Below are 18,857 nucleotides of genomic sequence, written 5' to 3'. Positions count from 1 at the left end.
CCATACTGTTTTTAAATGCTGCACCAGACATGTTTTCTTATGTCAAGACCATTAAATATGTATCTTCTTTCAATTTGCTTCAGATAGTAGTGGAAATTTGTCACATATGTACTTAAAACAGCCTCCTTCCTTATTTAAAGCTTTTACAAGCTGTTTCATTAAGCCAAGCTTGATGTGGAGAAATGGCAGCACAACTTTAGAAGAACTCACAAGGCTTTGGCGCACAACATTCTTACAACCGACTTCCAGATTTTGTCGAGGTGGCCAGTCTTTCATAGTCCAGTGATCAACTCGTACCCTACTATCCTATAGGCAAAGAAGCATGGAAATTTGGTAAAATCATATTGTTGACCCAGCAACTTAGTAAGAACTTTGAAATCATCACAAACTTGCCAGTTGTATTCCTATAGTCTAGTCGCAATGACAGCAGTTGCAAATTTGTGTATGATTTTTTGAGGATCACTGAATAGGCAATGGGCACTGAACCAAAAACGTTTCCGTTATGAAGGAGGAAATCCTTTAAACTTCGCTTGGAAGCATCAGTGAACATTCTCCATTCACTTAGGTCATAGTTTGGAAGTCCAAGTTTTAGCATAAATTCTTTCACATTACTGCAATATACAAAATTATCATCTTTGGAGAAAAAGTATTTAAAACCTATTTTATGTTGTCAGTACCATTAGAATGACGTTTGTTTAAGATTTTCTGGTCGCTCAGGGATTGGTATACATTAGGCACAGGTAAAATGGCTGACCGAATAACTGAATACACGATTTGATTTTTATGTTTAGAATCGTACCCCTTCACATCACACGAACAGAAGTAGCAGTCATTACTATGGTTCGACTGCTCTCTCCAAACCATAGGCACTCCAAAAGATAGCAACGGTCTTCTCCAATTGATCAAATGACGAAGTTCTTCAGTGCATACTCTACATACTTTGTGTGGTACCCAAGCTTTACTTTGGTTTCCAAGTTTGATTCCAAAATAGGCATGGTATGACTTTTTCACAAAATGTGTAATATTACACCTCTGCTTAGGCGATGTGTATATCCTACATAAGTTATATAACAAAAGTGGTCTGGATTATTTAGACATCCTCGATGCAACATGGTAAATACTTTCTTACTGAACTAAAAACTTTCAACATTCTACTCCACAATAAAGCTTCAAACTGATTTCGTTTCGTTTCCAGATGAAATGCAGACTAATGAAATGTGAGAGAAACTAGACGAGTTGAGTTGAGTCTCTCACCAAGGAGTGGCTGACATTTCTATCTTTCACAAATAAAAATAATGACAAGGCTGCACGTTATTTCGCCCTAACTTCCTTATGTGCTTGCACCCCCTATCTGCTAAGAAACATCCAGTGTCCTTGGTTTTCAAAATAAACACCTTAAAAATATGTTGAATACATTTGGTTTTCATATCCTAACATACTAAACCTACATATGTTAAAGTATTACAGTTTAAATGATTATGCTATAAATTGTCGTAATATATTATAAGAAAATAAAAATAACAAAAAAATGGTACGTGGTAGGAACTTTTTGGCTTTGAATTTGATTTCAGCATGCTAAAAATACCCTAAAAACATTAAAACTTTGGAGGCAGGAATTTCATCGCTGACTAGTGTTATTAGAATGGAGCGACCTCTGATATCACTTCATTAACTTAAAATTTAACTACAAAATAGCAGTTTGACTGTCAAGAGACAAAAGCGAAGTATGTGGAGCTAAGATTAGAAAAACTTCAGTTTTTGCCATAGTATCATGGACAACCCCAGTCCATGCTTATCTTCTTCTTTCATATTGTTGGACAGGGAACTGTAAATGTGTAGAAAATAGTGTAAAAAACTCTTTTGTAACTTGTTTTAGAATCACTCTACCTATTTTTGTCTCAGACTGCCAAAAATGAATTATGTGGGAAGACTTTTTTAATGTTTTATATCGATAGGGATGTAAGTTCGTAATTATGCGAGTCCAAGGAACAAATCTGTGATAAAAATTAATAATAAAATAGGAAAATAAAACAATTAGATACTTGGAGTATTGACAGTCTACTGAAGATATCACTCTCTTCTCCACCAAAGTGTGCAGGATGATTTCTTCTTCATCCTTAACTTCCTTTCCCAAAAGTGGCAAACAGGCAGAGAGATTCATTGGACACAACTGATCCACTAAATCCTCAGCGTGAGGAACCACAAGCCTCGCACCTCATTGCAAAGATGGCACACAGCACCGGCCTGCACCTCACATGCCAAGCCTGTAGTAGTGGTGGTAGAGGTTGCTATCAATGGGCCGGCTCGATTTCTCCATAGGTATTGACAATAGGTACACTCTGGTGGCTGTTTAGTATACTTGGGGTTTGCCAAAGTGTCGCCATATTAGTTGTGAGTTGCTTGACGCAGACACAAAGCAAAAGTGAAATAAGGTAAGATTTTCACGTTTTTCTTTTAATTTACTAGTGTAATGAAGGAAGCATTTCTGTCAAATATTAATCTTGTATAAATTTCTGCAGACACTGTCTGAAAGTACGATGAATTCTCGTTATTTAGTCATATTTCCATTAAAAATTTAGTTACCTTGGACGGATACAGAGTCATGTTAAACGATGCACTGCTAGTTGCCTTCAATGAGTCGGTCTGCATTGCTATGAATGGGCTAGTGGCCCAATGATGGAAACCATAACTACTGTTTCGAATTAGTTAACAAAGAGCCGTGCTAGCTGATTTAATACGTGTATAATGTAAACTAATGATTAGTTATACATGCATATATTATAAATATGTATGTTTTCTTTCCTAGATACCGTCAAAAATGAAATATGATTGGTGGCAGGAAGATGGTATGAGTCGTGCTTTAGCTGCAGTACGAAATGGTGACATGGGTGTCAATGAGGCTGCCAGAACATATAGTGAGCCTAGGGTAGCATTACAAAGACATTTAGCGGGCAAGAATTGTTTTGCTATTGAACATAAAAAAAAAGTATAGGTATCAAGCTGATCTTCCCACAGAAGTGGAAAATGAATTTATTGCTAATGTTCTCAAACTTGAGGAAATTAGGCCTATTGTGGTTTTACGCCAAGGGAATTGCGCTTGCTATCTTTTGATATAACCAAAAGGAACGAAATCCCTCGTATATTCAGTAAAGAAAAGAAAATCGTCGGAAAGAAATTGTATTATACATCCCGAACTTAACTTGCGTCAACCAGAGTCGACCTCTTTTGCTCGAGCTAAGGGGTTTAATAAAGAAAACATAAGTCATTTTTTTGATACCTTGCAGAAAATTGTTGACGAAAACCAGCTCAATTCAATGGGAGTATTCAAGGTTGATGAGACTGGTTTATAAACTGTGTAAAACAAACCTAGAAAGATGCTTGCCTTCAAGTTAAAAGAGCAGTAGGTTTGACAGCCAGTGGCAACAGAGGTTTCTCTACTAATCCAGTTTGCTGCACAAGTGTTGCGTGTCAGTATGTTCCACCACTGATCATCTACAAACGTGCGCGTTCTGCAAAAGGATTAGAAGATGGAGCTTCATTGGGAACAATTTTTGCTTATTATCCTGAAAGTGGATACATTAACAAATATGTATTTGTGAGGTGCTTAAGGCATTTCATCGGCACTGTCCGTTCTTCAAAGGAAGGAGAAGTCTTGCTTCTTCTTGATGGACATTCAACTCACACCAGAAATCTCATCAAGCTGGCACACACTACTCTTAGGCTGCAGCCATTGGACGTGTCGTTTGTTAAGCATTTGAGTAAGCAAACCTGAAGTTCTTACCCAATTTCATATACCACGACTGTTTGGTAAAACATGTGGACTGGCGGCAACAATAGGGACTGCAGTAAATGGATTTGCAAAAACTGGAGTTTGGCCAGTCAACAGGGCCATGTTCCAAGATTGCCATTTTGTGGCAACGATGCAGTTTGAAACAGATGATGTTCCCATTAATGAAGCTTCTACAATTGGACTTTTCAATGAGTAAATTCCAGAACCAAATTGGCCTAATACCGTGAATCTAGAAAAAGGAGCAATAGCATCTGGAAGTCAAGATAGTTTAGAATGTCTTCCAGCTGATGCAACAACGTTGGCACCAAAATTGCAAGTTTCCTTGGGTGAAATCTTCTCCTATACCAAACAAAATTTCTTTCGGAAGAAGTGCAAATAAAGCTCAGAGAATGATAGTGATCATGAGCAGTCCCTACAAGCAGAGGCTGGAAGAGGTAAAAAGCGAACAACTAAAAGGAGACGTCTTGAAAATTCTGCACCAGAGAAGTCAGCTCAAACCAAACTCTCGTTTTCTTCAAATAGTTCAACGAGGTGTAATTATAAGAAGAAGTCATGGTATTGTGGCCTCTGTTGCAATGGCATAAAAGGAGATATGATTCACTGTCTGTCATGCAACGAGTGGGTTCATGAGAATTGTGCTGCTGTTCCAAAGAAGCCAAAGTGTTCTATTGCGAAAACTGTGACTAAAGTTTGACAACATTTTATAAAAGTTTCGTTTTTTTCTCATGTTAGCTGCTATAAAGAAAACTGAATTCATGGTTTCCAGTGCACGTTCTTTTTTAAGTTTTTCAGTTTTTTATTTGGTCAGCCAAAGAGAGAAGAAGGATAGAGTTTAATTGGCTTAACAATAAGTAATGGTATTTATAGTCTGATACTTCAATTGTCTTGATATGTTTTGTTTTTAGGTATATAAATTGCTGTTTTGTTTGATTAGCCCTTAAACTTTCAACTTTCGTTATTTTTTAAATGTTTTAGTTCTGTTTAATCACGCTATAGAACAAATAGGGCCTAAAGTCTTTTCTTTTTATTTCTTTAAGATCGTAAATAATTTGAGATATAAATGCTGCAGGTCGAAGCCTGATTACCAACTGACAATGATGTATTTCATTTTCTTGTGTTAATGAAATGTCTGAAGATTTTTGTAAGTGCCCTAGTGGTCTTGCTTGTGTTCGAATACACATTCTGTGGTTCCACATGCCAACACACTACTCATATTAATGCCGAAGATATTGTGTATAGGCATTTATTTAGATGCGGGTTGTTATTTAACAATATTATTCTGCAGCCCATTCATGGAAACTACCTGGCCCAATGAAGGAAACAAGCTTCTTTCATTGGGCTGATGATGCTTACTTTTATTTTCCAAATATTTCATTAACATCGGATATTTATAACCTCTGTTTGTAGCGTAGTGAAATACAGAAGATAATGTTTAAGTTTGCTTGAAAAAGGAAATAAATATTACTTTATCCGAGGATATTATATCAGATTTATTTTAAGTGGCCCATTGATAGCAACCTTACCCTATGTCTGGGAAAAGTAAAATTGGTTATGGAAAGACTCAATCCTGCCACTTTTTGCAACAACATATTGTATTTTCCCTGGACCAAATATACAATATGGCGTTGCTAGAAGTGGCAGTGATATGCTGAACATGTTAAATTACCTTGGTGTAACAGTGTGTGGTATAAGTGTGTATGCAGATGCATCTTGGGATAGTATAGTATTTCCTTATGTGGAGCACAACAAACAAGCACCACATTATCTTATTCCTGGCTGGTGCATCTTGGCATAATCCAAACAATACGTTGGTGTGAGCAGATATTGAAAGTTAGTTAGTTGGTGTTGTTCTGTGGATTTCTCACACTTTATCTGCCGTTATTGTGTTGGAGATACGAACGTTGGGAGAAAGTAAAAAAGATTTTGTGGATGCATAGAACAGCACTTGACCCATGCTGCCTCATTTCCAGGAAACATTTATTTATTTATTTATTTATTTATTTATTTACTCTGGTGGAATTAAGGCCATCAGGCCTTCTCTTCCACATCACCAGAAATACAATACAACTACAAGAAAATTATACATCAATGCAATTAATCTACAGTAATGTTTCTGAGTAAAGAACACACAAACACATGTATTTCCTGCTTCTATTGTTTTTATTTAATTTGTGTATATAGTATAATGCTGTATATTTGTGCATATAATAGCATAGTAGGTAGGACAATGTATGTGATATGATGTGAGGCAATCCTCTGCTGCAGAGCGCACAGATGAAGTGTCAGAAGTCTACTCCCCTTCTTTGCGACATGAGACAGCATTTTAAATTATGCACACATACAAGAGAATGTTGAATTGCACTTTTCCTTTATTTGTAGCTGTTTATTATTACGTCATTTAATATTTTTAAATTTGCGATTATTAGCAGAGAGAACCAGTTGTTAAAAAATTAGAATGACATCACAGGATATATCAATGGATTTGCACATACGATTACTGGAATTGCGATGTGTTAACCTTACGACCAGAGATTTCAACATTGACTATGAAGCCGAACAAGCATGTACATAAGCGAAAATTTTAATATTATAATTTCAAGTTATCATAATACATACTTATTATTAGGAATTTTATACAATACAGGTCATTATGCAATGCAGAAAGAAAGAAGGGCTGACTATTATTTGGAAATAGGCCTATGTAGATACGACCTCAAGTGAAGTATTCATATCATGAAATAATGTTATTTAATTATTCTCTCTATTTACAATCCCCTAGTTACTTTCTTCTCGCTATGTATGGGAGGTAACTCGGGCATGAAGTTCTACCTTGTTGACCCCAAAACGCCTTCATTGCATGTAAAGACGACACCTTCACACTTACAACTCTGCTCAAAAACATGACGGCTTTCCCTCACATTCTTCACTACGAGCAAGAAATAAACACTTAGCTCAGTTGCCAATTCTTGAAGTCATTGTCATATTTATTTCTACCATGCGCCTAAGAGCTGAGGAGAAAATGGGAGTTTATGAGGGTTTACCAATTCTAGGAAAAAAGGCCGTCATGTTTTGGAGCAAGGCATGCCCTCACCATTATTACAATCTAAAAAGCGCCCACATTCCAGTACAGTGTCCTGAAATTTTCGCATGGTTTACATTGTGTGAATACTGGGTGAAGAACTTTTAATTGCACAACTGAACAACACAGCATGTCTACTGTAGTGTAACGTTTATTGTTATAATTGCAACTAACAAACAATAAAATTACAAAAATTGGATAAGCAATAAAAAAATCGAGCGAGTCGGGTCAAATGGTAGTCTTTGAGCCTCGTATTTGGAAGGTCCTGGGTTCAAACCCCTTGGTCAGCCAATCTGATTGAGATTTTTTATGGTTTCACTCAATCACAAAGGCACATGCTGGATTGGAAATTTACATACCAAGATTCATGATCTCCTTAATCACCAATATAATAAACATTAAAACAAAATCTAAATCAGTTACATGAACATAAGCCATCTATAACACACAATAAAAACAGAGTCAGAACAAAAGTCCACGACCTATTGATATACCCTACACACGTGATATGACCACAGATGTTAAAGTGTGTATAAATAAACTTCATAAAAAAAGTTACCAACTGAGAATAAGTAAAACAGAGAAAATGTGATTATGGGATTTTTAGGTTAGGTAGGACAAATTTAATTTCAGGTAAAATTAATAATAGGACCTCAGAATGGCTCGAAATTAACATAGAAGTAAAACAGCAGTCTCTCCCTCCTTCTGTTTATAATGCACTTGAATTACATTCTTCAGGAATTGAGACAAATGCGACATGGTCAGTTTCAGGTAAACAGAAATTTGAAAACAGTTTCATTGATATTTGCAGATAACCTACTTTTAATATCATCTGCAGAAAACTATTTACAATACTCAGTATATAATTTAAACATCATTGCAAAAAAAATATAACATGGAAATAAATACAGGAAGGCCTTCTGGTGAAAATAACCTGTCCCTAGTAAAATATGTGTAGATGGCAAAATTTTAGAATGAGTCAATGATTTTACATATCTTGGCTACAAATTAATATTTGATCATTATTTGGATATAATAAGCAAAATTGTAAAGTACTCCAAAACTATGAAATAATAAACAGGATAATGAAACCTTCCCTGGTACAGAAAAGCACTAGAATATGCCTTTAACAAACGTTGTATTCTGTTATGGTAGTGAGGCATGGACTTTAAGGTGGATGGAAGAATGCATGAGATTTATGCAAAGAACAGCATGATATACAAAATGAGATCATAAACGCAAAGACGAAGTAATGGAAGAACTCGGTCTGGAATCAGTATTCTATTTCATACAGAAATATTAGAACTGGATGAGCCATTTGCAATGTGTGAGATCCCACAGAATTCCAAAAGCTATGCTTCACTATCAACCCCATGGGAAAAGATCTGTGGGACATCCGATAAAGAGTTGAGGAGAAAATTCCTGGTTATTATGAGATTGTAATAGTTGACATGGCCTAACACTTGTATAGATGATGATGATGATGAAGTCAGGTAGGTAGAGGTGTTTGTTGTGCAGCAGCATGGTGTGCTGGTTTTGGTTTTTCCACACCCATACTGCATATGCAAGGAATTTCCCACCATCGATTACAGTTAAGGGAAAATTATTACGTGCTGAAAATAAATTATAAATATTATTGTTTTTACAAAATATACTAATTTGGGGCTTTATGCCACAAAATACTGGAATATGCTACAGTGCATGCTCAATAGTCCATTATAGGGGAATGTCTTGTGGTATCGGACAGCAGCTGGTATCGGACAAACTCAGTTGCCAAACAGGTGCTGCCATAAGCGGGAATAGGAAGTAACTAACAGATCCGGCTGCATGCTGTTCGCCACATTTAGTCCAGCTGTAGTGTTGTTTGTGTGTGGTTAATTCTTTTATTGTTGGTGTTGTGTGTAGCCCTGCAAGGAGTTAAATTTGCCAGCAAGTTTCTGGAGTAAAAGTAAGTCGAGTTAGATTTTAAGCACACTGATTAAAACAACATATTTTACTCTATAAACTGCAGTGTTAAAATCCCTTGAACTTCAAAGCTGCTCCTTCAGACATTTATTTGTTACTGCGCGTCATTCAGGTGGTATCGGACAATAAAGTGGCGGGCAGTATCGGACAGTGAAGGTCGTGATCCATGCATTGATAATAATGGCTCTGCATTTTATTTCAGGAAAAAAAAAGGGAAAAATAACAGGAAAATGGGAGGAAGAAAACATGGTATTGGCTGTACATAAAATACGTAACAAAGAAATGACAATAAGAGAAGCAAGTGTTCGTTTTAATGTACCCAGAAGTACTTTAGGAGATCGAATTAGAGCTCTTGAAGATGGTAAGGTAATCCCTTTGAAATCATGTATGGCCAATAGTGGGACTTTTCGGAGAACTTTTACTGACGAGCAAGATGCCGACTTGTACAATCATATAAAGACAGCCACTCATGCCACTAAATAAAAATGAGTTTTTAAAACTCGCTTACCAGTTTGTAGAGAAACTAAAAGTTGTTCATCGTTTCAATACGACAAAAATGATGACCGGGAAGGAATTTTATTACGAATTCATGAAGAAACATAAAGATCTGAGCTTAAGGATGGCAGAATCAACCAGTTTACAGAGGGCAGCAGGTTTCAATAGAGAGCAAACAGACAGAATTTTTGATCAGCTAAGTGATCTGATGGGGAAATATTCGTACAGACCATCAAGAATATTCAAAGCAGATGAGACTGGTGTGTCTTGTGTCCACAACAATCACCTCAAAGGAGAAAAACAAGTGGGAAAACTAACATCTGGAGAGAGGGGTAAGAATGTTACTGTCCTTTCAATAAATGCTTCTGGTGATCAGTACAGTCCACCATTGTTTATCTTTCCACGCGTGAGAGTTGATAATGACTTAACAAAAGATGCACCAGTGGGAAGTGTTTTTGATGGCCAGCCAAGTGGGTGGATCACGAAAGAAGGCTTCCTCAAATGGATGAAAAGTTTTGTAGACAAAGTGAATCCATGCGAAAAAAAGCCCTGTTCTTTTGATTGTGGATGGGCATGCCAGCCATAAGGGTCTGGATGTGGTTTTGTACGCAAAACAGCATCATGCTCACATGCTTAGCCTACCACCCCATACTACCCACAAATTGCAACCGCTTGATAGAGTTGTGATGAAACCTTTCAAGAATGCTTATACTGAAGCATGCTCTTTATGGATGAGAAAATATCCTAATCTGAAAATTGGTCTCAAGGACATAGTTGGATTGGTAAACCCTGCACTGCATTTCGATCTTTGGCACCTCATCTCAGTGGCGTATACTGGTTAAAGGGTTTGGACTACCACTGCCCCCATTATTACACAAAATATATTTTAAAATCCCTATAATAAAATTCCTTACATATTTATGTGAATTCCAGACGTCTTGATTGGGACGAAAATACGTTGATGACTTCGTCATTGAAATTACAGTTGGGCCACTTGCAAAGTTTCTGTAGAAATGACTTTTCAATGAATATTAGTGCCAAGCCGGATAAACGTTCTTGTGTATGAGTTGATCTACAGTAGGATTTTATTCTCTTGAACGCAGAAAATGTTCTTTCTACCGATGCTGACGTAGCTGGTATTGTCACAATTAATGTTGCCAATTTAAGGACTTCAGGAATAACTTGGTTCAGCTGGTTTTCATATATGGCAGATAATATTTCGTGGATAGGTTTGTTCGAAAAATCAAAGACTTCTGCTGAATATATTACACTTAATTCATTTTTCAAACGTACTTGATCAAAGTGACTGTTATAGGACTGAAATAATTTGTTTAGTGCCTCATTCGGGAAGTTTTCTCTATAAGCAAAAAATTTTTGAGAATCTAGAAGATGTGTGAACTGAAGCTTTCCATAATCAGAAAATCTGTCAGTAATTTCCATTTGCATACGATCTAGTATGCTGTAGTACAGCTGCCTGTATTTCAATTCATCATCTCCTTTTCTTCGCTTTAATGGTGGTTCCATTGTATTGGCTGAAGAATTTTCATTTTCCATATTACTCCATGTGGACGGAAACCCATTACATCTGAACACGGATATAGTATTTTTTTAACTTTGATACCTCTTGCAAGTAGTATGCTATGTCTAGACTTTTTGTCTGAAGAATATTGTAGAGCACATCTGTATGTGCGAACACTGTAGCATAGACTTCAAGAAGAAATATATTCTGAAACTGTGTGAAAAAATTAAAATATCCTTGAGCCTGCACAATTACATCATCATCATAGTTTTCTTCAGAGTCATTACAAATTATATTTTGAAAGAAAGCAGTCCGTTTTTCTCTGTATTCCTTTACTGTATTTACAAGCCGAGATGTAAAATTCAATCTAGTTGGTGCTACTTTTGGGAGTTTCTTGTTCATAAATTCCTTGAGTTTTCTGATCTTTTAGGAGATGATGAGAAAAATGCAGCTAAACCCGACGGTGTTTTGAAAAAAATGCGGCATTCTGGAATGGATGAAGTAGTTTTTTGCAAAACTAAATTGAGAACATGGCTGTAACAATGGACAAATAGTGCTTGAGGATACTTTTCTTGAACTTTTGTTTTTAAGCCATTAATATTTCCCGCCATAACTGAAGCACCATCGTATGTCTGTGCAATTAAGTTATTGCCGACATTGTATTCTGCTGTAACACCTTCCACATGCTGAAACAAAGCAGCAGCAGTTTTGTCCGATCTGACATTTGTGAATCCTATAATCCGTTCTTGAACATTGGCAGTACTGTCGACGTATCTTAAAACAGTGGGCAATTGACTCTGATTAGAGCAGTAACTTGTTTCATCAACAACAATGGCCACAAAAGGTTTTATGTTCTTTATCATAACCCCACTTATAGCAAATATTAAGTCATTCTGAATTGCGGGAGAAGTACCGCGAAATACTGTTGAACTCTTAAGATGATTGGCCAGTAAATGGTCAAATTCACTTAAGGAACTTAAATATTCAATATAATTTCCTATATTGTCTGATTCCACACTCTCGTTATGACCCCGAAAAGCCAATTCTTGTTTTCCTAGAAAGCAGACTGCGTTAATAAGACGCAGTAAAATCTCCCGATTTTTTTTTTTCACAAGAGCATTGTGTTGGTTGATGTGTAGAGCTTTTTGCTTATCTAGCTGTAAATCAATTCTTGTCTTCCCAAAGTTTGCAAAGTTCATGCTACTACAAATATGAGCTTTTGATTTGTCGTATTCTAGGACTGCCGCTCGAAGGGAGTTCATATTAGAAAACCCCTCTTTTGACCACACATTAGTTTCGTGGCTAAATAACAAACATGGCCAGCAAAATAGTTTAGACAGTTTAGAAGTACCACACAACCAATTCCACTTACCATATGATGTTGAAGTGAAATGGCGTGTGTACTCACGCTGTTTTTCTTTTACATCCATGGACAAATTTAACTCAGGAGTTGGTCCTTCCATTTTCACAATTTCAACTTTCTCGTTGTTATGTACGACGGTTAAAAGGCACTTTTAATAAACCTTCTATTACACAGTCATTTTCAACACAAACCTCTCCAGAAACTTGTTCTGCCATATTTTTCACAATATCACTTAATTGGGAAATTAAAATTAATAATTCACAATTAATATAACTCTTAGACACTCGAACAAATCACAGATTTAAAATAATGCACTGCAAGAACACAATCACATTCATGAGCTAGCATGCTAAGCGTATTGTTGCTTCGAGCCTGCGAAGAAACCGATCACGAGAGCGGCAACTCGCCCGGCCTACACTGCACGATGGAAACAGAAGGGAGCGGGGGACAGGCAGTTGTGCGACAGGACAGCATGCGCGGAACGATCACAGGCTACCTCACGTAGCAAGCGGTTTCTCCAGCGATGCCGCCTTGACAACTTGTTTCTTTTTGTGAGCAGAGAGCGCATATAAATCTAACAATTACTTTAATTTTAATTACTATGGTAAAACTAATAATACAAAATTATTACATTATGTTATATTATAAACTTTTTCTTTTGTAATTTCCTTGGGCTACCGCCGGTAGCCCCGGTAGTCTGCAAAATACGCCCCTGCCTCATCTCATCATATTGTACTGGTGTGTTGTAAAATCTGCCTCCAGGAAAAGCGCCAATGCTTCTTCTTCATCATAGCATCATGTAACAGAGCTGCTAGTTGATGCCAATGTCCAGCTTTTTCTAATTTTGAAAGCTCTAGTAGATGTTTTATTCATCTCCTCTTAAAGCCTAGCATGGTGTTCACTGCCAGACTCGCAATACTTCATTTTTGCAGCAAATGTTAAACTTTCCGCACTTTCTGCAGATTTTCTTACATTTTCAATTTTTCTACGCTTAGGGTACGGCCACACGAGCTACATTTGTCGCAGGTTTTCTGCTACAAATGAAGCTGCCATAATTGTCGCAAAATGGGTGGCCACACGGGCGCTACAATTACTGCCAGTTTCTGCGTTAAATGTCGCTACGTGTGGCCACATGACATGCCACACGTAGCGACATTTGTAGCAACTTTCTGCGACAAATGTAGCTGGAATTATAGACCGCATTGAGTTAAATGGAAGCGGCCACACGGAGCAGTAAGTGTAGCAAGTTTGGCGCCGTCTGACATGTTAGATCTATTCGTGACCAATAATTTCCCACCTTAAACGAATTAACATTGTTGTTAGTTACTGGGAATTTCTTATTATAAAATACATATTTTTAAACTTTAAATTTATATTAATATTTATTTCCGCTTTACTAATTCCCAGAGGAGACTCAGCGAGTCAAAGAATATACATGTCAAAAAACTTTTATCTACTAACTGACAATAAATAAAGAATAAATATCATGCAAAAGAAAACAAAAAAATTGTAATAAAAGTACAAACAACTGTGTAAAATGAATGGTTATGCTTTAATATTTTAGGAATGAGATAGAAAGCGAAAATCAAATGTCATGTAAAGAACACACAGATTAAGACTTTAAAAAGAGTGAAATAACAAATCAAAGTTATTCATTTTACAGTAGAGAATTACAATAATTTAGCGCAATGTAAATTTACAAATGCGTATGGATACACGCGTAAGCTAATTTTAATTACTATTTTCTTAATCTTATTTCTGTTTTTTAGTTACTTCACCAGAAGTTACAGATTAGACATGCTCTTCCCTTTCCAATACATGAATTTCTGAAGCATCTCCAAGTAAAAAGGAGTTTTAAACATGACCCAAAACACAACTCAAAGAGGCAATCTGTTTGTAACATATGTGAGAGATGTCTTGTAAAAGAATTGTCTTTTTTTTTACCAAATGAAGTTGCTGTGAAGGGTTTACTGGTACGCTATTGTATAGATTTTATTATCGAAGGAAACCTTTGGTCGAAAATGAAAGAAAAAAAAATGTGTACTCTCAAAGAACGGTATTTTGAAAAGGGTCTAAGTAAATACATCTATCATAAAAGTTCTCTTTTTCTTGGTTTTGCAGAATTCTTATTGGACGTTGCGACAATTTAAACTTGACCCTTATATCCCAAAATACAACTCAAAGTGAAAATGTCTTTATAACACAATAATATTTATAAACAATACTGATTTGTGATGTCTGTCCTGCAAAAGAATTGTACGTTTTTTTTTTCAAACAAATTGCTGTGAACGGCTTGCTAGAACGCTTTTGTATACATTTTATTATTGAAGAATTCTTTAGGTCGAAATTGAAAGAAGAAAAATGTATGTACTTTTTAAAGAAAGATATTTTGAAGAGAGTTAAAAAATAGGGAACTTAGCCTGGACTATACATAAGCGAAGCAATATTTATTGGCACCGTATTGTTAGTAACAAAATTTGTTATATATATTGGCATCGTATTGTTATAAATCTGTCATGATAATAATTTTCCATCTAAAAGTCAATCTCCCTCCCTACTTCACTCCCTCATAAACACAAGTTAATTCTGTTGATATGATTACATATACATACTGAGAATTTCAACCATTAAAAAAACGGGGTTTCCTTCAAATTTGAGAATGCCTTTCTCCCATTGTAGACCTACATCTTAGCCTATAGAAAATAGAGTTTACGTCCTCTTAAACATGATAGATCACGTTTTTCAGATTATTAAATTTCGGGGGAGGGGGAAACTGAAATGTGAATCTTAGGGTATGTTACAGTTTCATGTCTCATAAAGTTTTTTTACCAACAAAAGAAGATTTTAACGCTAAAAGATAAGCTGGGTGGTACAAATTGCGATATCTTATAGCTAATTCGAGAGACAAATTTCACTGCACTCATCAATGTCACTTGTTTTATTTTTAAATACATTAAGCCTGAATAAAATGCCAAGCTGTTGTATGCCTGGCTGCAAATTCAATTACCAGAAAGGAACTTAGTGGCGATATTTACTTTCCTTCTGGTGAAGTAACAAAAAAACAGGAGTAAGATTAAGAAAATAGTATTTAAAATTAGCTTACGCGTGTATCCATACGCATTTGTAAATTTACATTGCGCTAAATTATTGTAATTCTCTACTGTAAAATGAATAACTTTGATTTGTTATTTCACTCTTTTTAAAGTCTTAATCTGTGTGTCCTTTACATGACATTTGATTTTCGCTTTCTATCTCATTCCTAAAAAATTAAAGCATAAACATTCATTTTACACGGTTGTTTGTACTTTTATTACAATTTTTTTGTTTTCTTTTGCATGATATTTATTCTTTATTTATTGTCAGTTAGTAGATAAAAGTCTTTTGACATGTATATTCTTTGACTCACTGAGTCTCCTCTGGGAATTAGTAAAGCGGAAATAAATATTAATATTAAAGTTTAAAAAATATGGATTTCATAATAAGAAATTCCCAGTAACTAACAACAATGTTAATTCGTTTAGGCTGGAAAATTATTGGTCACGAATAGACCTCATGTCAGACGGCGCCAAACTTGCTACACTTACTGCTCCGTGTGGCCGCTTCCATTTAACTCAATGCGGTCTATAATTCCAGCTACATTTGTCGCAGAAAGTTGCTACAAATGTAGCTGCACGTGTAGCCACCCATGTCGCTACATGTGGCCACCCAACAGCAGTAAATGTCGCAGAAAAAATGGACCCGGACCCATTCGAGTTGCGACACGACCTTGGGATGCGCCAAACTTGCTACATTTACTGCTCCATGTGGCCGCTTCCATTTAACTCAATGCTGCCTATAATTCCAGCTACATTTGTCGCAGAAAACTTGCTACAAATGTAGCTCGTGTGGCCGTACCCTTAGACTTACTACTGTTCACCCCAAACTCTGCCTGTGGTCTTCTTCTTTTCTGTAGAGTAGGTTTCACAACATTTAAACCACATACAAACCACATACAAACAAACATACTGGCACATGACCGCATCCTCATCACCGATTGGCTCTTTTGTTGATAGAGAATTTTGAATCTAACAATTATGTAAATTTTACGCTCTTCAGGGGATTTTGAAACTAAACCCAATTTTCATCGCTCTATTTCAGCCGGAATGGGTTGGCTTTCAACTTCAATATTTATACCATGGTATAAAAACATGAAAATGTGCAAAAATTGCGTTTAGAGGGTTTTGAATCTAGACGACTCTTATATTCACTCTGCCTTTCTCTTTCATTATTACGTACGCCTGGTCTTCTTCCTCCATATAATCCAGCTCCATTGTTACGATTACGACTATTATCAGAGTCTAGTATATACAGTCACGAAGCTCAATACATAGTAAATATGCATCCATAGATAGTTGCTAACCACTAGGATCGCTACTATCGCCTCATTACAGACAATGCGAAATAGTACCTGCACAGTCTATTTTTCCTAGTACCCTCTTAAACTCAAGCTTCGTGACTGTGCTATTATTATCAAACTGTCACAGTGACAAATTTATCTTATTTTGCCCCTAATTAATATCTCGACAAAAAGTCTACACATGTTCTAAAATTATTATAAAAACTAGCCGTACCCGTGCGCTCCGCTGCACCCGTTAGAAATAAATATAAAGTAATTACATAATTAAAATAGGACATTTGATCCAGGGAACATTCGTGTTTGATAGAAGGATAAATCGTTTAATATGTTACTTAATTTAAATTGCAACCAAATAATTAAAATGCGGTCATTTTCGTCCAGAGACCACTCATTGGTGCAATGATAATTCCTTTAACATGTTTCTAATTTTTATTACATGCAACCATAATTTAATGAACATTAACATCATTTAGATTTAATGTGTATACTTTATTTTACTTGCAAATCAAGATTTTCAGGTATAACTCCCTGTAAAGTTGATTTGAATAATTTCGAGGGAAAAATTGTTCCGGAGCCGGGTATCGAACCCGGGACCTTTGGTTTAACGTACCAACGCTCTACCACTGAGCTACTCGGGAACTCTAACCGACACCGATCCAATTTCTCCCTCTACATCCACAGACCTCAAAGTGGGCTGACAACCGTCAAGCAACCAACTTCGAGTGCACACTAACTCCGTGTGACTTAAATTGTGGTTTTCTGTTAACGAACAGTGACGTGTATTATGCAAATCAAGAGGAAGAAATTGGATCGGTGTCGGTTAGAGTTCCCGAGTAGCTCAGTGGTAGAGCGTTGGTACGTTAAACCAAAGGTCCCGGGTTCGATACCCGGCTCCGGAACAATTTTTCCCTCGAAATTATTCAAATCAACATCTTGATTTGCATAATACACGTCACTGTTCGTGTATATTGGGGGGAGATAATTAAGCCTCGACTGGACAAGCATATTATTTTAAAACACTACGGAAAAAGTGACAAAATTTAGAAATTACTGAGGACAACGAGGTTTACGATTTTAATACAGTACATCGTTTTATGACCATCCTTCCTTATCCATAAATACAAACAAAATAAATCGTGTAATACAGCGCTTCTGAAAGTTTGGAATTCTGTGAATCATAAATTGTATTTAAATAGTATTTTAAAATTGGAGAATACTGCAAAATGTATATAAAGTCACAGAAATACGAATCAATAAAAACATAAAACATCACCAATAATAATGTTATTATGACATAATCGTAATATTACAAAATAAATAATAATTATATTTCATTATTATTAATATCATTAATACTATCAAAGATCTAAAAGGAAATATAATATTTATCAGTTTCATATCAGGATATTCTGCTTATGTATTCATGAACATAAATTGCCTAAGAAGGCTAAATGCAGAAACAGAAATGAGACTATAGCTTTCCGCCCTAAAACCATATAATTGTAGAAAAAAAGTGTGTATCCTTTAAAAAGGAACATATTCATCCCACTCAACAAAACAATTTAGTACGGGATTTTATTCAGGTTTAACCGTAAGTAATGTCATTAATTTCAAGGGGTTAGTATTTGAAACAAAATAGTTTAATAGCATTTTGGTCGTTTTTGCTTCCTTTTTGAGAGAAAAAAATACTGTATATGAACGATTTCATAGCGTATTTTGTAAAAACTGTTGAATTACTTCGCAATATTAACGGTCATTTAACAGAGCGGTGTATTATGGTAATAAATGATTTAAATAATTTTATTTTAGTTTTGTCCTTTAAATGTGCAGAAATTTCATCCGAACAAATGTAAGTTTTCGTTCTGCAAAGGAATTTTAAAACGCAGTGCACAGTGACAACGATGTAAAGGTTAATATTGCCTGCAGAGAGGCACAGACACGTTGTCGTAGGCCAAGTACCTGAACAGCTGGGGTGTTCGAGACGACGCACAGTGGTCTAGAATGCAAATTTAGCGGGACATGTTAATAACTTTTCAGCTACCTAACAGATTTTTATGAAATTTTACACAGTAGTTACAGGTAGCATATATGTTTTGTATGCAAGCTCTCGTTACGTTGGTATAAGGGGAACTACCCCTTATAGGGGGGCGCATTTAGACAAAATTAGAAACTTTTCTCCTATCTGACAGATTTTTATGAAATTTTACAGAGCAGTTACAAGTAGCATATATGTTTTGTATACAAGCTCTG

At 35.9% G+C, this 18,857-nt stretch overlaps 1 protein-coding gene across 2 annotated transcripts in view; it reads left to right on the top strand.

The window, feature by feature from the left end:
- Positions 1-18,857, top strand: part of LOC138710131 (uncharacterized) — a 41,642-nt gene that overhangs the window by 12,492 nt on the left and 10,293 nt on the right. The window contains exon 3 of one of the 2 annotated variants that reach the window (XM_069840762.1): positions 1,196-2,493. The exons of the other annotated variant lie outside the window; for it this stretch is intronic. Coding sequence (XP_069696863.1) covers positions 1,196-1,221 — 26 coding nt within the window. The 3' untranslated portion in view covers positions 1,222-2,493. Of the gene's footprint in view, positions 1-1,195; positions 2,494-18,857 lie in introns of those variants that run through there. 2 annotated transcript variants of the gene reach the window in all.

This window comes from Periplaneta americana, chromosome 12 (genome assembly GCF_040183065.1).
Source record: "Periplaneta americana isolate PAMFEO1 chromosome 12, P.americana_PAMFEO1_priV1, whole genome shotgun sequence".
NCBI classification, from domain to species: Eukaryota; Metazoa; Arthropoda; class Insecta; order Blattodea; family Blattidae; genus Periplaneta; species Periplaneta americana.
This window is presented reverse-complemented; position numbering and strand designations above follow the sequence as displayed.